Source organism: Sprattus sprattus, assembly GCF_963457725.1.
Source record: "Sprattus sprattus genome assembly, chromosome: 1".
In the NCBI taxonomy this organism is placed as follows: Eukaryota; Metazoa; Chordata; class Actinopteri; order Clupeiformes; family Clupeidae; genus Sprattus; species Sprattus sprattus.
Genome location: NC_137920.1, coordinates 77,536,110 through 77,557,452, shown reverse-complemented (window position 1 = coordinate 77,557,452; position 21,343 = coordinate 77,536,110). Strand labels below are relative to the sequence as shown.

The following is a 21,343-nucleotide window of genomic DNA, read 5'->3' as shown; positions in this document are numbered from 1 at the left end:
CACTAGCCACCACAGGAGGAGGACGTTTCTCCTCTGTAGCCACGCTCTCTGTCCAGGAGGACTGTCATGTCAGCCGCAGGGGATGTCTGTGTGTCTTAATGACAACTGGGTGAATATGTAAATATCCCAAGGTGCTCTCAAATGTAATCTCATTCATGGCGATTGCAACATGTCATTATGGCTTTGTTAATATTACTTGTACCTATCCACACACTCCTTCGGCGCAGGTGGGGAGTTCTCCACTCTCATTGGCTTGCGTTTGTCTCTGGGAAGCCCAAACGGAAATGGCAGTATGCTGGTGGAGTTATCTGCACTTCACTATCACTTTACCACTGTCAAATTAGGGCACGCGTAAATCACTTTATCTGCCTCACAGGCTCATTGCGCCTATGCCATCTTTTCAGCCAAGAGTACAGGCTTTTGGGGGCATTAGCACCGCATTTTAGGATTACAAGTGATAGTTGGTTGCAGTATGTCTGTGACTGCATATTTAAAACACGCTTGGTATGAATCTCTCATTGTAATATTAGGGAATGTCATGCATATTATTGAGTATATCGCACCAAAACACCGACCTCCCCTGCACCAATCAGATCAAAGCAGTGGGTCAGTGAGACAGATAAAGGAACCAGCCCTGACTGCCATGTGTAATGTTTATGAGATACAACATGATCACATAAGCGACGTATGGCATGACCCCCTACAGGCATGCTTATGCAGGTTAAGTGTTCATACAGGGCAGAGAGCAGTTATATAATGGCCTCCTTCATATCAGTAAATAGTCTTTCTTGAACACTCAGTCTGGCTATTAACAACACACATAACTAGAACATCACACCATGGTCCCACATTAGTCCTCTTTAACAGAAAAACTCCACTGCGAGACAAGGAATCTTCACACAGCCTATCACCTCGCCTACAAGCACCTGCTTCCTGGAGGAGGGTCCGCTAATTGTCAAACATGGCACCATCAAAGACTGAGCCGTTGACATTTTGCTGAAGGGTGACAGACACACGTTGACCTCATTAAAATGGATAATCGGGGTATTAACAAGGCAGGACCTTGGTTTATAACACTGGGAATATTTGGTCCAATCATCTAGACTTTTCTGCATTATCTCTACACCACTGATGTACATTCTTCAGTTCTCGTAAAGATAAGGTATGAACACAGACAGAAAGAGATGTTTCGAATGCTGCTATTTTTAGGGGTCTAATTAATAACTTAATTATAAATTTACTTAATTAATGAATAACTTAATTATACATTTATAACGTATTATCAGTGCACTGAACAACCCACAATGCACATTTTACTTTTGTGCTTATATGATGAAAGCACCCACCTCAAATCGACTTAAAGCTGGTTAACAGTACACTCACACTAGGTTTACATTTAAATTCAAAGCGCTACCCTCGCGTAAGAACCTTGGAGAGCAAACTTTCAGGCCAAGGGGTTCAGAGCGCTGTCCGGTCCTGAACTGATATCTTGTGTTTAATCGCACAGCAATAAGGCAGTCCGCAGCAGCATCACACGACCGCAATAAGAAGCTCTAGATCGAGGGGAAATGTACAAGTGCTTGCTTGTTCACTTTCAGGAGTGATGAAACGTTTCTGGTGCCACACCGATGATTCATCGGTAAGTCGTGACATAAACCTATGCTATGGTCTACCGTCTTATGTGTAATAGCGCGCGCCTCAGCATCTCAAGCATACGGGTAGTGCGCGCCTCCCTGCCTGCGTTCATGTGCGAGCTGCCGGTAGGCCTCTGGCAACATCCATTTGTATGACCTTAGTCGGCAGGGCATGAGACATGCACGGAGGAATTCTATTCGTGCGGGGAAGGAGAATGCTTGCCATCACGCAATATTGTTTGTTATGAGGATAACGGTGATAATACGTCAAACACGTCCTATAAAGACGCAATGCAACTGGAATTAAATACCGAAGCAGATCTGTGTCATGTTAGCACTGACATATGTAAGAGTGTGCATCCTATCGGGGAGCCCTTCTCGGAATTCCAGTGGTGTCAAATTTTAGACTACACTGACACATAGCGCTTCAAATGTATCAAATTGAGGTTGTTCTGAAACAGCCTCGCTAACTTTGAAACGAATATTCCATAAGGTTGGCGATGTCTCAGGTGGTGATATCTCGATTTATAAGATGGAGCGAGCTCGGATTATTCGTTGTACATTTAAATTATGCCTCATTTTCAATATGGCCGAACAATCGTGGTTCCCTGGTAGCCTTCACCGTTACGGGTTTGTTTGAATATGGTAGGGAACTTGATCACTCTTGATTATTCGATTTAAGAAGATTAAATCGTGCGAGTCAAGTTGTTTCATTTCAATGGCCACCCTGTCCCCGCATTGCCCGGTTAGAGGGTAAGCAATGGAACACCTGCTCAAATTGCATACGCAAAATGTCAGTGTTGACTCGCAGAATTTGGCATAAAACGATAGCAGTCTCACTCGTACATAGTGTTAGAAATATATGTATATATATTCTAAATATGGGCATTCACAGACTGTCCTCTCAGAAACCAAATTTGGTCGGTTTCACCTTCACCGGCCGCATCAATAACATGGATATGTTGCCACTGGAATGGATGTCGGCACGCAATATCCTAACCCACCGCTATTCACCTCCAACGCGGAGTATTGAAATGGATTAACATGGAAAGAAGGGCGATTATTCTTATTTAACATCAACATTAGACGAATACATATAGTTAAAATAAATAAATATATATATATTTATATCGGATTCTGGTTTGGATGGAGAAGTTGCCAAAAAAATACACATTTACTGCAAAAAATAAGCAGACTGCCAGGTGTTAAGCACACACCAGCATCAGTTAAGTTTTTGCTGTCGCCATGGGCTGGCTCTTATCCTAAAGCCACTCCGTTTTACGCTGGCAATAACTGTAGCCTAGTGTGTCCGTTGCAAAGTACAAGACTGCATGCTATTTTAAATGACGATAAAAATACTTACAATTCCTTGATGAGCATCTTCTCGTGTGCTTTATGTATTGTGATAAGTTATTGTATCGCTCTGTAGCGGCCCAAATCGGTGGTAAGCCCTCAGCCTGTCTTTCTTTCTGTCTACCACCTCTCCCGCTTCTATGTCATTCTAGCTCCCGTTTTTCTATTTTCCACAAATTCACTTCCTGAACAGGGCCGAGGGGGGCGCGGCATCGTCGCGGTAAGCGCAAACCTAGAAATGTGACATAACCGTGCTGACGTCAGAGAAGGGGTTTGATGAACGCAATGATCGTTTAAGTTCGGGGATGACCATCATCATCTGGTCCCCTAATGTACTGTGATGTCGAGACGTTACTCGAATGTGACCTAGAAATCCACATTGCAGAAAGAACAGACTAAGCCAAAAACGTCCAAGCCTCCTGTTGGCCTCAACCTTAAGACCAAAACCTTTTAGTGTCATGTGATGGGATGCTAAAGCATTAATGAATCATCGAACGCACAATATATTTTTTGATAATAATTTATTACTCCTACATAAGAATAATGCCTCTAAACAAATTCAAATATCATTAACAAAGTCTACAGCAAGACAGAGGGAAAGGAATGTTATGAAGAAAAGGCTGCAAAGATATTTCACAAAAAAACATGATTCTGATGAGAAATGTCATGGAATTAAAATCAAATAAATACTTAAAATAAGGCAATATTAATTACAAGCAATGAAGCGTGGTGCCTATTTGACTATTATCTCTGCTGCTCAAACTTTTAAAACATTATCTTCAAAAAATGTCCTCATCAATTTCAACCACTCATATTTTTTACATAACCTTTAAATGGTTCTCAACAAAGCAACACATCATGAAAAACACTTCAGCAATAATTTTTTTCATATCAATGTTAAAAATACTGAATTTGCTAAAGTTAAAACATGGGATACACCCTTACGTGGGGTGGGGGTTGAAGTGCTGAGTTTCCCATGACTAGTAGGCACATAAAAGCCAAAAAATGAATCATAAAGTAAAACATAATACAATTTAAATAAAAACAATCCACAAAGTAAAGCCACTTTTATGTATAGATATTGTGTCTGCGTCAACTCTTACCATAAAAAAATATTTATAAAATGAAATACATGAGAGTAGCTTTACGTGTGTAACTGTAACTTACAAATCACATTCATTCATGCATTCCTTTTAAAGTAGGCCTGCACACTTCTCTGGTCAAACCTAGGCACATTTTATTAAACTGACCGTCCCTCTTGTTAAATATCATCAACATCTTTATCTTCTGATAGGCTAAACATAAATCATGTTAATTGATCAATATCCAACCAGTCAGCTCTCTGATGTTTCTGATGTAGCTGCTCGAAACGAAAGCAGTCTCCAAAAAGAGCACCATCGTATTAGTCATATTGAGAGTTTACATCTAATGTTGAAAGAGACATGAAACATTTGGAAGACCTCAGTTGAAACTCTCATCTGATAACAACACATTTAAATAAATAACAGGAAAGGTGAAGCTCTCTGTGTTCTCAAGGAGTCTGGACTCATGGTAGCCTGCCACTGAGAGACGGAACATAACTCTCTCTCCACTCTCCCCATGACTCTCTCACTCTCTCTCTCTCTCTCTTTCTCTCTCTCTCTCTCTCTTCTTCTCTTTGTCTTTCTACTCCTTCTAATTTCTACCCCTCAGATGTACCCCGCTGTACCCCAGCTCTACACATATGCCTCTGGGCAGGTGCTCCCGTTGATCTTCAGGTAGATTTTGGCCTCTTCGTCCTGCTCCTTCCTCTTCCTCCTCAGCTGTCGGCGGAAGTACAACAGGTAGAGGGGCAGGAGGAAGCCAAACATACTCACTCCCAGCAGACCAACGTTCACCTGTAAGAGAGGACACCAGTCAGTTACCCTAGCCAGCTATCACCAAAGCAACATGCACACTGTGTGTGTGTGTGTGTGTGTGTGTGTGTGTGTGTGTGTGTGTGTTTGTGTACATTTTATGTTATTTTATGCACTCTATCTTAGTTTTTATGTTTTAAGTTTATTTGATGTCTACTTATATGTGGATCACTGTGCATGTCATTTCTTTGTGCACATTATTTATTTGCCGCTTTGCACTGTGAGCTGCATTGTTTTGTATGAAAGGTGCTATGCAAATAACATTTATTATTATTATTATTATTATTCTCCACTAGTAAGTAAGTAAGTCAAGTTTATTTTAAGAGCACATTTAAACGCAGCTTGCACCGACCAAAGTGCTGTACATACTGCATTAGATATTGAAAGAATAATAAAATAAGACAAGATAAAATGGAATAAACAAAATAAAATAGAATAAACAAAATAAAATGGAAAGACGGAGTGTAACGTACCCAGGTGGGGTCACCCTCCAGGGGGCCCATCATAGCCATGAACAGAGGCTGCTGCAGCAGAGCGAAGAGAGCGGAGACCAGAGACTGCATCCCCGTCAGGCTTCCAAACTGGGACGAAGGGTAGCTGTGTGTCCAGAGAGAGAGATTCAGTATCAGTTAAAACAGCCTTTACCCAAGAGAGAGATTCAGTATCAGTTAAAACAGCCGTCACCCAAGAGAAATCTAAATCTACGCTCCATGCTATGGTATACTAAACAAAGTCTTGATATGTAATATAATCGCATTTGCAAATTATTTCAAAATAAACATCAGTTAAAACAGCCTTTACCCAAGAGAAATCAAAATCTACGCTCTATGCTATGGTATACTAAACAAAGTCTTGATATGTAATATAATCGCATTTGGCAAATTATTTCAAAATAAACATTTAAAGACACAAACACTTATAGTATGTTAACGGTATGATGATTCAAACATAAGAAGAAACATACACAGCAGCATAGAGTCCACCAGTGGCTGAGTGGAGGAATCCTCTTACGATGGTGTGTAGTACGAAAGACAGCATCTGTGGAAGAGGAGAGATTCATATATATCACATATATCACTCATTATAAAACAATTGGGTTCTATCACGTTATTTAGCTGTTTCTGCTCTGACGAGAGACGTTCCATGCCATAGATTATCCAAGAACAACCCAACGGGGACTTTTCACAGCTAATAATAAATCACCTTGCCATGAAATATTCTATAGCATTGATGATAACCATTAATTCAAAATTCTTATAATTCCAAAACAAGACGTTGACAATGGAACTATTTTTTGTTGCGGAGAAACAATGGCCAAATAAACCATTTTTAATCAATAACTTTGTGTTGAAATGTTAATTTGTTGACGGTAGAATTGTTTTATAAAAGCAATATAGCACGAGTGGGAGTGGGGTAGGTAAGGGATAATCCCACGTGTGTTGTTGCCCTACGCCACTCGGCCTCCGGCCTCGTTGTCTACGGCCGAACACCACCCGTGGGATTATCCCTTACCTACCCCACTCCCACTCGTGCTATATTGCTTAAGTACTCTATAGAGAAGCCTCGCTCCCTCTGTCCCTCAGGTCTAACATGCAGAATGGAGGTACTGACTACAACTCTAGAGGGCAGTCATGGTCAAGGTTTCATTCTTATGTGGTATTTTTAACAGAGTTCATTTCTTCTATGGAACCAGTTTTGAGCCACTCTCGCTCTTTCCCTCAAATCTATTTATGAGGGAGATTGTTTGGCATTCATTACACAATGTCACCACTAGGAGATGATCTTGTACACCATTGCTCTCAACATCACTTTCATAAACTGCTTATTACACCCTAAACAAACACACGGCAAGACACACACACACACTACTAGCACACACACACTGACAAAAGAAGCGCTGGTTTACTTAGCCCACACTCACACACATACGCACACACACACACACACACACACACACACACATACTACTAGCACACACACTGACAAAACAAGTGCTGGTGTACTTAGCCCACACACACACTCACACACACATACGCACACACACACCTGTAGAGGCAGGTTTGGGATGAGGCAGGTGACGCCGAAGCCCACTAGGAGCACGTTGGTGAAGACGAAGGCTCGTGTGGCGTTAGTGATCTTCTGGATCTGTCGGTCCCGGCGCTTCGGCTTCGGCTGGTCTCTGGAAGTCACAAACATCATCATCATAATCGTCATCATCATCATCATCATCATCATCATCATCATCATCACCATCACATTCATCAATGCTGAGTCACTTGTCAAAATGATTGTCACTCAAGATGTGCTAACACACTTTAAATGATAAATCTAGATGTTATTCTCGTATATACTGTTTACATAAATAGTTTAAATATATTAACTAATAATATACATTATATTTATATATACAGTATGTTTAAATATTTATGTATTGAAACTTGAGTATTGCTCTGTCCTTGTGAATGGGAGTCTAAACTCTTGAGGTGAGTGCTTGTGTGACCATGAACGTTCTGGAATGCACATGACTGCTGTGTGTGTGTGTGTGTGTGTGTGTGTGTGTGTGTGTGTGTGTGTGTGTGACATCTTGTGACTGTCTGAATGTGCATGACTCACTTGCTGAGCTCGGTCGTCTGTGTGTGTGTGTGTGTGTGTGTGTGTGTGTGTGTGTGTGTGTGTGTGTGTGTGACTCACTTGCTGAGCTCGGTCGTCTCACTGTCCCCGTCGTCACACTCCTTCAGCTTCCAGTCCATGATCTGACCGATGACCGGAGTCGTCATGAGACAGAGGAACTGCATCACTCCGAAGATGGAGGTGTAGAGACTCACTGAGGGAGGGAAAGAGAGAGAGAGGGAGAGAGAGAGAGAGAGAGAGAGAGGGAGAGAGAGAGAGAGAGAGAGAGAGAGAGAGAGAAAAAAAGAGAAAAGTAAGAGATTACTTAACTGCTTAATAAATAACTCCTTTGGTTAGTCAGTAACTACACTGGTGAATGGTTAACTCATAAGCTTGCAAATGACTGCACTTGCAACTTATGCCTGAAGCACTAAAACATTACACTCTGTTACAGAGCCAAACCAAACACATCAACTAAGCATCGGCAACTAAGAATGTAACTACATGCACTACACTAGTGTTGATGATACAAAGGTCACACCACTTTTTTGGGGAAACACTGTTGGACAACATGTCGGAAAATGCCGACAGAGGCAAAAAAAAGAAGGCAGCTGATATTAGTAGCTATTTTTGAGGAAAAGGCACTAATCCTTTAAGTGTCCATTCAGTGTTTCTCAGTGCTGCCCAAAAAGATGGCCAGTGTATCATCAGCATTAGGACTGTAAGTCTTACCCAGCTCCATTTTCTCCACTGAGGAAACACAGAGAAGGTCAACAGTGAATACAGTGATTAAGAGAGATAGTCTGACATTTATCAATGAATCTAATGCAATCATCAAAAGAAGCATTGCTTCAACCCATGAATTCAGATTTCCAATTTCCCACATACAACCAAAACTCCACACACACACAGACACACACACACACACACACACACACACACACACACACACACACCTGTGTTGAGGTCTCCGCCGCTGAGGTCCTCCAGGATGTTATTCATGGCTCCCATGTAGAAGATGAGACGGAGCTGCGTCACACACATGGTGACCAGAGACAGCATGAAGAGAGGGCTCATGATGCTGTGCATGAAGGACTGGGCTGCAGGGGGGAAACACACACACACACACACACACACATGCCACACACACACACACACACACACACACGTTAAAGTCAAAAACTCAAAAGAAGCAACTGCAAAAACACTTGAATCTAAATCCTATTCTGATGGTCAGTCATGTACAAGTGTGTGTGTGTGTGTGTGTGTGTGTGTGTGTGTGTGTGTGTGTGTGTGATGGCCTTCATCTGAGATGCCCTGTAGCTACACCATCAATCAATGTGAATGCATCTGATCAAGTTTGAGAGATCAATGAATGTGAATGTATCTGATCAAGTTTGAGAGATCAATGAATGTGAATGTATCTGATCAACCTTGAGAGATCAATGACTATGAATGTATCTGATCAACCTTGAGAGATCAATGACTATGAATGTATCTGATCAAGCTTGAGAGATCAATGAATATGAATGTAACTGATCAAGCTTGAGAGAACCGAAGTTCTTTTCTTATTTTGCACCTCCTGCACTGCTCGTAAGCCGTGATAACATAGTGAGTTGGGTGTTTGATGTGGAAAGGTATTTGCAGTATTTATTGTTACACCAGGTTTTATTGCTCTTAGCTTGACTGTTCTCTCCCTTGTACGTCGCTTTGGACAAAAGCGTCTGCTAAATGTAAATGTAAATGTAAATGTAAATGTAAATGTAAATGTAAATGTAAATGTAATGTAATGTAATGTAATGTAATGTAAATGTAAATGTAAATGTAAATGTAATGTAATGTAAATGTAAATGTAAATGTAATGTAATGTAAATGTAATGTAATGTAAATGTAAATGTTAATGTTGATGTAAATGTTAATGTAAATGTTAATGTAAATGTAATGTAAATGTAAATGTTAATGTAAATGCAAGGTGTTCTCTTACATTCTTCCTTTGGCTTGCACTGCACCTCCAGGTCCATGGTGGACAGGCAGAGCTTACGGCCCTCTTTGACGGACATCTCCTTCTGCTTCAGAGAGTTGCCCACGCTCAGGCGCTTGCCCACCGTCGTCACCTGCTGGTAGAACTGCTTCCCTGTGATCTTGTGATCGAAACCCAGCCAGCTGAACTTGATCTTCACGCTAGAGATGGAGGAATGAAGGGGAAACAAAGAGGCAGAGGCAGAAAATATAGACAGAGAGGGAGAGGGAGAAACGAAAATGAAAGAGAGAGAGAGAGAGAGAGAGAGAGAGAGAGAGAGAGAGAGTGAGTAAGACAGACAGACAGAGAGAGAGACATAGAGGGGGGGGAGAGAGAAAGACATATAGACAAGACAAGTTTTAGTTTACATATGAAATGTAGTTGCCTCTAAACATGTTATTAGTGCATATGCTTTTTGTTTGTGTATGAGATGGTGTGTGTGTGTGTGTGTATGAGATGGTGTGTGTGTGTGTGTGTGTGTGTGTGTGTGTGTGTGTGTGTGTGTGTGTGTGTGTGTGTGTGTGTGTGTGTGTGTGTGTGTGTGTCTTACGTGTAGTCCATGTCCTCTGGTCCAGGGAAAGGCTCCAGGGGCCAGTTGAACCAGCAGTTGAAGAAGACGATGAAAGCGGCGGCAGCCCACACGACCAGGATAGTGATGAAGGGCACTCCCAGATCATAGATCACCTGTACACACACACACACACACACACACACACACACACACACACACACACACACACACACACACACACACACACACACACACACACACACACACACACACACACACACACACACACAGCACATACCAGTCAGGCACTGGGATTTCTCAGGAATAATTTGTGCCAACACACTCCCTTATCAATGCTGATCTATTGATCTATCCCCATCATATTGTTTTAGAGTAAATAAAACCGCTATAAACGTCTGTGCAGTCACCATATCACATGGGATACTTTGGATGGATGACTGAAACACAGTAGCCGGGTCCTTTTAAGGTCACCGTCCCGACACACACACACACACACACACACACACACACACACACACCCACAAGGATCTCACAGACTAAGGGCTCTAGATTGGCGAATGGTAATGGGGTGCTTTTCTTGTGTGTGTGTACCTGAATATTCCTAAAGGTAATCTGGCACGTCATGCACCCCCACACTATTGCAGTCATGTCCACGTTCTTGTTAATGAGTGCAGCCAAATGACCGTGATAACAAGCTGACAGGACTATTGGCCTCTAAGGACATTGATACACACAATGCCCTCTAAGAACTCTGCCCATGTACAGTACAAGTCAAAAGTAGTTTTCTTTACTTTTATTATTTTCTACATTGCAGATTAATACTGAAGAAGTTTAAACTACGAAATAACACATATAGAATTATGTTCTAAACAAAAAAAAAAGTGTTATCTTCCATGTAGAAAATTACAAAAGTAAAGAAAAAACTCTCTCTAAAAAAAGAGAAAGTGTGTCTAAAACTTTTGACTGGTACTGTATCTTCCGGAGGACCAAGGTGACATGGTGCACCAGCAAGAACAAGGAAATACTTAGGTCACATAATAAGTGCTCTGGAGTAAAAACCAAACTGCCACTCAGTTGTGAAATGGCCAATGCCTGGAGGAGAATAGTATCCTAGGAGGAGGTCATTCGTCCCAGCTGCCATTGAACTTTAATCATTATGCACTTAACACCATACATCCTTTATCCTACACTGCACATAGCTGAATTGCATTGTTTGTAATGTCTGTATATATTGTTTGTAATTATTGTAAATATGTGAGAGCTGCAAGATCCCAGAATTTCCCCATGGGATTAATAAAGTATCTATCTATCTATCTATCTATCTATCTATCTATCTATCTATCTATCTATCTATCTATCTATCTATCTATCTCTCTCTCTCTCTCTATCTATCTATCTATCTATCTATCTATCTCTCTATCTATCTATCTATCTATCTATCTATCTCTCTCTCTCTCTCTCTCTCTCTCTCTCTCTCTCTATCTATCTCTCTCTCTATCTATCTATCTCTCTATCTATCTATCTATCTATCTATCTATCTATCTATCTATCTATCTCTCTCTCTCTCTCTCTCTATCTATCTATCTATCTCTCTCTCTATCTATCTATCTATCTATCTCTCTCTCTCTCTCTCTCTCTCTCTATCTATCTCTCTCTCTCTCTCTCTCTCTATCTCTCTATCTATCTATCTATCTATCTATCTATCTATCTCTCTCTCTCTCTCTATCTATCTATCTATCTCTCTATCTATCTATCTATCTATCTATCTATCTCTCTCTCTCTCTCTCTATCTATCTATCTATCTCTCTCTCTCTCTATCTATCTCTCTATCTATCTATCTATCTATCTATCTATCTCTCTATCTCTCTCTATCTCTATCTATCTCTCTATCTATCTCTCTATCTATCTATCTATCTATCTATCTATCTATCTATCTATCCTATAACTGGGTTGTGTACGAGGGCTCGGCGTCTCAGAAAGAGCGTTACCTTAATTCCAGGGAAGGTGACGGCAGACGAGGCGTACGACCCGATCATCAGGGCAATAAATGTAGAGCGGAGGTCTCCAAACATGTTTGGCAGCTGTAGATTAAGGAAAGAGAAGAATTCAGCGTGTCATCGGGATAAACATACAGCCTCGGCAGTCAAACAATCACATTGATCCGCTCAGTTGACACCTCTATCCAAAGGGATCACAAGCACCCTTCAGATTTAAATTGAAAGCCTTTTTTTAATCATTGGATTTGCATACAACACAATTTGGATCGATAGATGTTTCCAGAAGAACGGCCGCTCCCTGGTTATCAAATTGTGAGGCTGTTGCCACCTTTGGCCGACCAGTTGAGCCACAGAACCCTAGTTTAGAGCAGTACATTTAATATATAGTGGTGGTTGAAATTGTCATTGTGATGGTTGTGATCAGAAATCAGAGATTTTTCTCGTCATTGTCATCTATGTGCTTGCACTTGGAGATTTGGGTTCGGATGAGGATATGATGAAGGCAATGTTGACTATGAAGCACACTATATAAGTGACGATATTTTTGAGTTTGAAGGGTGAATAACAAATATGGTGGTTGAGTGGTGGAACTGAACATGGTGACAGCCGAATTGCCCCTAATGGTGATGGCTTCAATGAACCTAATGAAACACACTGATTCATTAGCCGATTCAAAACTATTAGCCCTCAAGAGGCATCTGCTGGGCTCTCCTGGACCGGGCCGGGGATGCCATCCAATTAGGGGCTCTGGCAACACACACACACACACACACACACCATCTCATACACAAACAGCAACACCAGACAAACAACTCTGAAAGGGTTTCCAGGACGAGGGCCCGTGCTGGGAAGCTCTCTCTCTCTCAGAATCAGACAGCACAGAGACGGGCAAGGAAACAATCTGATGATGAACTATAAAATGTTCTTAAAGTGTATCAAGTGTTTAGGAGGTGATGAGACCGGGTCAAGGATGATCTACATTTTATAGCTGAATAAAAGGCACGTCTGTTCCCTGGAAACTATACGTCTCTCCGTTTGGATACATACAAAGATACAAAAACCGCAGCAGGACATTAAATAAGATCAATTCCTATCTATATATAACAATAGTAACAACAGCTAAATAACAATAACAATAGTTACATCAGCTAAAAAACAAAAACACAGGGTGAACAGTCACCCCTTTCTCTCTCTCTCTCTCTCTCTCTCTCTCTCTCTATCTCTGTTCTCTTGGCCAGTAAGGGGAAGAAAGAAATGAGAGACAAGCCAACAAAGCCTTCCTCATCCATGAAGCTGACGTTCACTCATTACTTCTCTAATTGGGACACCACAAAAAACAGGGGAACAGCACATCCATTATCCACCAGAAATATCTTACACTGCTCTGCACAAGTGTACCCGCAACAACAACAACAACAAGTTGCCGTTACATAAACGCCTGTGCGTTTTACTGCCGAGAAAACACTTTCATCTCCACAATCATCAGCGGAACTCCTGCAGACTCTACAAACCTCGGGGGGAGGGGAAGGCTCTTTCACAAAGGCTGGAAAACACTTGTCCTTTGAAGTCTGCGCTCTGCCATCCAGAAACAGTGACATGTGACAAAGTGACACTTGCAATCAAGTTGCGAGCTATGTGTGGATAGGTCACAAAAACACAGGTCTTGCCAGTTTGATCTGGAAACGACCGGTTTTGTAAAAAAATGCTGTGTCAAATTTCTTGCCATTTCATTTCTTTCTAGACCTAACTTTTATTCCAAAAACCTTTCGAGTGGTCAGTGAAAGAACATTAGAATATCATCCTGAATAAGTGGAGCAGTAAGGTGTAATATCTCGAACCCTCTATAATAATAGTTATTGCACTACAAGCGATGCATAAGGATGTCCTCACCGTTCCCTTGCTGATTGTTTTATCATCAGGATGTGGCCTGGCTGGAGGAACTACTGTAGGTGTTCACTGCTGTCAAACTAATGTTTTTTTTTTGTGAATTACCACCCTCTACTGGGCTGGAATATATCCATCGTTTACCACACATCTTCCTGTCCTGCCTCTAGAATACATCTGTGTTTTTCATTTCTAAAAGTGCTTCACTCTTTGAGACTTAAAGCACAGATCACTTGTCTCGTTCACTGAATACATTCTCTCACACAACACTGACAGGCTATTCTCCCTCGCCTTTCAAAGAGTGGTGTGGCCGCAACACACTCCTGTCCATACTCAAATATAACCAAAGCCAAGGTCAAAGACTCATGGCCCAAACACCCTTAGGCTACACTTGACCCTGTGACCCCAAGCCACTGCCATTACCTCAGTGCTTGCCTCTTGCATCAGAGCAACTCAGCACTAAACAAGAGAACTGCACAAGAAGACAACGACCTCTAGGGTGGACTCAATGATTAACCCACGCACAGACCTCCTGCATTGTCTGCTCTCTCTCTCTCTCTCTCTCTCTCTCTCTCTCTCTCTCTCTTTCTCTCACACACAGACCTCCTGCATTCTCTGCTCTCTCTCTCTCTCTCTCTCTCTCTCTCTCTCTCTCTCTCTCTCTCTCTCTCTCTCACACACAGACCTCCTGCACTCTCTGCTCTCTCTCTCACACAGACGCCTTGCTTGTACCTGTAAGAAAAGTCAATGGGCCTTCTGGGTACTTAATTACGCTATGGTCTGCTTGAGATACAGTGTTGGAACGCACATACAGTACATAAGTAATCGAAAATGACCTCCGACACGGAAGTTAGATTTTCAGTGTTGTTCTGTCTGTCTGTCTGTCTGTCTGTCTGTCTGTCTGTCTGTCTGTTTGTCTGTCTGTTTGTTTGCCTGTCTGTGTGCAGGATTGCACACACACTACCAGTCCTTTATTCATGACACCCGATGGAAAGGCCAACCAAGGAGGAACCATTACCTTTCGGAGCATTTTCGCCTACCAACTGGAACTCAGACACTAGCACTAATATTATCCGTGTTCAAAACTATGAGGAACCGTTACATTCGGACGCCTCTGACAGGGCGGCGGCTTGACTAATCTAGTTTCACTTCTGCTAATGTTGCGAAATACGGCATTTGGCCTGGGCGCAGGTCTGCACTCTCTTGGTACTTTTAGTACGTGTCTAACTAGTACGCGTCGGTTTACTTGTCTAACACTAAGCCACAACCCTAAGAGCGTTTAGTGTGTGTCTGTGTGTGTGTGTGTGTGTGTGTGTGTGTGTGTGTGTTACAGAGGGCTGCTTGAACTCACTGTTAGAGAGGTGAAGGTCATGCACATTCCTCCGAACCCGTTGAAGGTGAGGGCAACGAAGATGAGCACCGACAGCTCTGAAAGAAAGACATATATTGCCAACGATTAATTCAAAATTAGAACATATACTAAAAAAAAAAACAAGCGCATAAACGCAGGGTCCTGCAGGTGTAGTCTAGCAGAATGGCCCAAACTAATACTCTCACACTGGCAAACAGACAGACAGGATGGTGTGCCCAAACTAATACTCTCACACTGGCAAACAGACAGACAGAATGGTGTGCCCAAACTAATACTCTCACACTGGCAGACAGACAGACAGGATGGCGGAGACATGATCTTACCGTCTGGGTTGTAGGCTCCATAAGCGATCAGCAGACAGGAGAAAGCAAAGCAGGTGCTGGTGGATGAGAGGACAGACAGTCAGAGGATGAATTCAAATGGCAGAATTGAAGTGAAACTATTTGTAAGTGTGTGTGTGTGTGTGTGTGTGTGTGTGTGTGTGTGTGTGTGTGTGTGTGGTGAAGTGGGGGGGGGGGGGGGGGGGGGGGGGGGACTGAAGGGGCCCAATGTTGGACAGGATATCTAGACCAGGGCCAACTGTTTACTTTGGATGTGTGTGTGTGTGTGTGTGTGTGTGTGTGTGTGTGTGTGTGTGTGTGTGTGTGTGTTTGGGGGGGGGGGGGGGGGTTTGAGCCAGGACACGTGTGGTACAGTTCTGTCATGTCCAGGTGAATCAGGTCAGTAGCAGCTAGGTGGCAAAACGTGTTTCCTTGCCCCAGCCGACTCCCAACTTGCCCCAGCCGGCATGTGCGGTCCTGTGTCCATGTGTATGAGCAACGCTAAACGTTTGTAAGTTTTCATTTTCCCCACCAGGTGTGTGTGTGTGTATTAATGTATCTTACAGTCAATGCATACAGTAAATATACATCCAAATCAGGTGAACAGTGTAGGAATTACCACACATTTTATATGAAGCCTCCCCTGTGTGCAGAGCCAAAATGATGAAAATTGTGTCAATGTCCAAATATTTGCAGACCTAACTGTATATATATTATCTCTCCATGATGCGTGTAACGGAGTGCAACGCTAAACGTTTGTAAGTTTTCATTTTCCCCACCAGTTGTGTGTGTGTTCGTGTAACGGAGTGCGTCTGTCTCACCTGCCGAGCAGCCTGAGCTTGCGGGGGCCGTACTTGTCCATGACGATGCCCAGAGGCAGGGTGATGGCGCTGAGGAGGAAGGAGCCCACGGTGAAGGCCATGTTCAGCATCTCGTCCTGCTCCTTGCAGATGAGCCAGCCGTTCATGCGGACCGCGTCCCCCTCCGGGTGCAGGGGCCGCACCTCCACGCCGCCCGCGTCCTGGTAGTAGTCGAACTCCTCGTCATCGGACTCCGCCGCCACCGGAGTCAACGTGAGGTTCAGCAAGGCAGAGCTGTTGCCTGCGGAGAAGAGAGGAGGAGAGGAGGAGAGGAGGAGAGGAGAGAAGAGAAGAGAAGAGAAGAGAAGAGAAGAGAAGAGAAGAGAAGAGAAGAGAAGAGAAGAGAAGAGAAGAGAAATGAAATGAAGAAAAGAGAGGTTACTTTGTGCAATGCAGGAGTCCATTGGCCTTCTCCAGTTTGTACATTGCAATGACAAGTTTACTTCAGTCGTACTGAAAACTGAACACTGAAAAGGTTAATCAGGGTTTTTTAGAAAATAAACGGTATCTCTGCACATTGGAGAGAAAGCTCAAGGGTATACCTCCAATCCTATACATTACTACACATTTCAACCAATTATAGATGTGTAATGTAATGTGTGTAATGCATGCAGTGCAAAGCATACTGCCTTTGGGCTTTGCCAGTAAACCCTAAATGCTATAATATATAAATATTATGTATAATATATATATATATATAATGCTACAATACTATACATTTCAACCAATTACAGATGTGTAATGTGTGTAATGCATGCAACCCTAAATGCCAATCTCCAAATAATCTTTCCACTTCTGACAGTCTTACACCCACTGAGTGAGTGCATAGTAATGGTATGCTAATATCGTATAGCTGAGATGCATAACGATCAAGTGCTTCCAATGTCCATCTCCAGCTCTGACGTGAGCCCAGCAGAGTGAATGTATACGTGAGAAATATGATGGGGGTGCTACAGATGGAGACAGATGGAGAGAATAGAGAGGGAGAGAGAGAGAAAGGAGAGGGAGAAGGAGGAGGGGGAGAGTGGGAAAGAGAGGAAGAAGGGGAGAGATGGGGGGGGGTGTGCATTCGTCATGAAAGAGCTGACAGATTCTGGGAGGGCAACGTGTCGACTCTCTGCCATGGCAACGCCACGCTACAGTGACTTCACAAGACGAGGGGTTCAGCTACGGCACGTGCTGCCATGAACCTCTCAACTTTCCATCATGCTCCAGTGGCGTGTGGGTGTGTGTGTGTGTGTGTGTGTGAGTGCGTGAGTGTGCATGTGTGTGCATATGCGTGTGGGTGTGTGTGGGTGTGTGTGAGTGCGTGTGAGTGCGTGAGTGTGCATGTATGTGTGCATATGCGTGTGTGTGTGTGTGTGTGTAATGCATTAGAGCATGATTTGAGTTTGATGTGCAGACATTATTCAGAGCCCAGCGGAGGTACTTCTTTAAGCTGAGATGTCATCAGATCCACAGACATGAAAGTGGGTAATTCAGAGAAACTGCTGAAGGTAACTGTAAGAACACCGCGTGGAGGAGTGCCCTGGCCTTTAGTCCTCTATAAAACACTGATCTGAGGTCAGGGGTCAGATTAAGGAAGAGCAGTGATAGGGCGAGGGAGCAGTCACGGGGCCGTTATCTGACATCATACGGTGCAGGAACACATTTTATTGCCACTCTTGTGAACTGTTATATCATCTGTAGCGATAGAGAGATAGCAGGGAACAGAATGTCTAACATATGAAGTATTAGTGAACCATGTGGAGAGTCAGCACATTCACATTCACAGTCAGTCCAACAGAAACGTGACCGGGGCGGGGGGGGGGGGGGGTGGGGGGGGTGGAGACTGAAGGGGCCCAGTGTTGGACAGGATATCTAGACCAGGGCCAACAGTTTACTTTGGATGTGTGTGTGTGTGTGTGTGTGTGTGTGTGTGTGTGTGTGTGTGTGTGTGTGTTGGAGGGGGGGGATGTTGAGCCAGGGCACGTGTGGTACAGTTCTGTCATCTCCAGCTGAATCAGGTCAGTAGCAGCTAGGTGGCAAACATGTGTTTCCTTGCCCCAGCCGACTCCAACTTGCCCCAGCTGACACGTGCAGCTCTGTACTCGTGTATGGAATCCATGACGTGCTTGGCAGCAACGCGAGAGAAGAGCCACAGTCTGCTCAATGCACAGGCACTCTCATTCACATATGTTCTATTTCACACGTGCTGGATGAGGGGGCTGTTCAAGAGTGGGACCGGAGTGGTGAAGAGGGTGTTAACTGGGTCAGGACAGTGAAGTGGCAGCTTGTCCTGCTAAGTATACCTGCATAGCTGCACTCGCAATACATCTTCCCCTCCTCAAACACCCACTTGACCCAGCAGGTTTAGACCCGAAAAATCTACATCTTCACTGAGACAAGATCTGGGTCAGAACAGGGGCAAGATCCGTTCCCCTGGTCAGCTGTACAGCACTGCAGTGGAGGAGTGGAGTGGAGTCAGATGCATGGGCCCGAGGAACAGTAAATTGCACCCATGTGCAAACATGGCGGTTCGCTCGCAATCACTGATTAAAAAGCGCTAAGCAGACACATGGCACTATCAGCGGGCAGGCACTCCCTGAGAGATAGCGGCTACGAGCAGGGTAGAAACATGCTGAGCCGGACTCGGATTTGGTTAACAAACTTTAGTGTGATTTTTAAGTCAGTATTTGTTGCTATGGAGACTCAAGGATGATAAACTATCCTGTAAGGAATTCACACCACAGCAAATGAAGATGCGCACTGAGAGGATGGGGCCTTGGTGGATAACCAAGAGATAAAACAGATTAAGATAATACGATAATGAGATAATGGCACGTTCGTTCAAATCCATCATGGTATATTTACCTAATCTGATAAGTGGGTACAAATACTAAAGTCAATGCTTACTGTCCAAACAAACACACATTATCACTGTTACACACACACACCTAAACACTGTGCGGATGACCCCAAGTCTCTTGATGAGGCGGACATATTTCCCCCCTAGCAGTATTCATCCACACACATACACACACACACACACACACACACACACACACACACAATAACCTCTCTCTCCATAGCAGTAGGTTTATCTTTGGACTTTAAAGCCTGAGGTTACCCCAATATCTTTGATGTAATCATCTTTTGTGGTGTTTTTCAGTTTTCGGCTATGGTGGGGAGGGGGAGGGGTCTGCTATCTCTAAGGAATGAAGACTTCGTCATGTCTGTCATGTATTGAGCCACAGATACGTCTTCTTATCTCGGCACGGCAGAAACCGTGGAAAAACAACAGGACTACACGAAAACAACAAAACATGCTAGGCATGGCACTTTTTCCACTAAAAAACACCAGCTCCACTTCAGAGACAAATGTGGTTCAACCACGGTTGTTATTGACAGGAGGTGCACACTACGCAACACTGCCCAAACCCACTCTGAGAGATAAAGATTCAAATATCTATCACTGCAGAACCCCACCACAACCACACAGCACAGTCCTTCAGGGAAGATCACTGTTATTGTCTCCATCAGGTTTACCTTACTGCAGTGGTTCAGATGGGATTTTTAAACTGGGGGGGACGCTAACATCGCCTAATCAGCTGTGCAGAGTTATTAACTGGTGATTGTCGCCTTACGTAGGGAGAGTGGGGGGGACGGATCGGGGTCACTATGAATCTGGGAGGGACAAGTCCCCCCCGTGCCTTAGTGATATGGTTTTAGCCTCTAAAAAGTTGTTCAATTCAAACTCGTCAGTCTCATTCAAAAGACTAGACATGGTACTAAGGTGCAGATGCTGATGGATTGAGGCACCAACAAACAACAGACAAATCAGTGCATAGCTGCCATAATTGTATCACTCCTTTAAAGAAATTCCATTTGTATTCAGTCAGCACCTTTTGGGATACTGTAACATTTATCTATCATCTATTTTCTGTAACATTTATCTAACATCTATTTTCATGCATGAACAGTCCATTAACAGAAGCTATCCTATACAAGAGCTCATCCTCTGTAAACAACCTGCAGTCTATAATGAGAAAGACACTCAGTGAGGCTCTGGGCTTCTAGGAAGACACCATCCCTCTTACTTAAGAACAAGCACACAAAGGACTCGTTTGTGCCGCTTCACTCCTGGGAGCCTAAAGTTACATCATCACATAAATACAGTTGTCAGGTCCAAAGGACAGGGCATACCAGGCATGCCTCGGAAGCCAAGGGCAACACTTTGAGATACGGATCGCAAATTAGCCACTGGACATTAACTAATAGCGCTCGATTTAACTCTCCACAGAGCGGTATCTGTACACTATTGGGGGGTTTTCAGTGGATAATTGGACATATGGGCAGACTATGAAAGGATTGAATCTAAGAGAAAAACACTATTACGGTATTTTGTAATCAATGTGTATAAAGTTTTGTATTAGTAACACTGTGACTGTAGCGTACAAGTGACCTCAGATGCGTTTTTGTTCATATGGAGGCGAGAGAGAGGAACTTACCAGGCTCGTTGCACGTGTACGAGTAGAAGCCCTCAGATTTGAGCATGATGAGCAGCGAGCCCCAGCCGAGCAGCACGGCAGAGAAGAGCAGGTTTTCGATGATCGCGGTCACGGCCATCCACCAGCGGCGCGCGAAGGCTGTGGTCAGGGTTGGAGCCATGGTGGCGAGGAGATGGAGAAGGAAACCTGGCCAAGATTCAAACTCATTACCAGAAGAATGACCTCAGAGCTAGGCCTAGATACAATGATCATGATTACCATAATAATTGTCGATCTTCAAAGTAATTATATCGAAACTCAAATTATCTACAGAGAATGAGATTATCTTCAGATCTCTGAGAGAATCGCTGCCCTTTCCACAAAACTTTTACTCGTC

At 43.4% G+C, this 21,343-nt stretch overlaps 2 protein-coding genes across 3 annotated transcripts in view; both read right to left on the bottom strand.

Moving 5' to 3' along the window:
* Nucleotides 1-3,014, bottom strand: part of pitpnab (phosphatidylinositol transfer protein, alpha b) — a gene marked incomplete at both ends in the record, with an annotated part of 26,494 nt that extends 23,480 nt beyond the window's left edge. Inside the window, one exon of the mRNA XM_080846927.1 lies at nt 2,998-3,014. Within this exon, the coding sequence (XP_080703053.1) occupies nt 2,998-3,014 (17 nt within the window). The remainder of the gene's footprint in view (nt 1-2,997) is intronic.
* Nucleotides 3,015-4,702: 1,688 nt separating this feature from the next.
* On the bottom strand, nt 4,703-21,127 carry slc43a2b (solute carrier family 43 member 2b; the record flags this gene model as incomplete). 2 transcript variants are annotated; one of them, XM_080859791.1, is made up of 13 exons in its annotated part: nt 4,703-4,864; nt 5,356-5,479; nt 5,847-5,920; nt 6,929-7,061; nt 7,574-7,706; nt 8,449-8,592; nt 9,477-9,673; nt 10,063-10,196; nt 12,033-12,125; nt 15,277-15,353; nt 15,621-15,676; nt 16,439-16,711; nt 20,964-21,127. In XM_080859791.1, 13 exons carry the CDS (start codon nt 21,125-21,127, stop codon nt 4,703-4,705), a joined length of 1,764 nt encoding a protein of 587 aa, XP_080715917.1. The 2 variants fall into 2 exon arrangements, with proteins under 2 accessions (XP_080715917.1, XP_080715916.1); XM_080859790.1 differs by having other exon boundaries at nt 16,439-16,718; nt 20,968-21,127.
* Between the last annotated feature and the right edge of the window lie 216 nt (nt 21,128-21,343).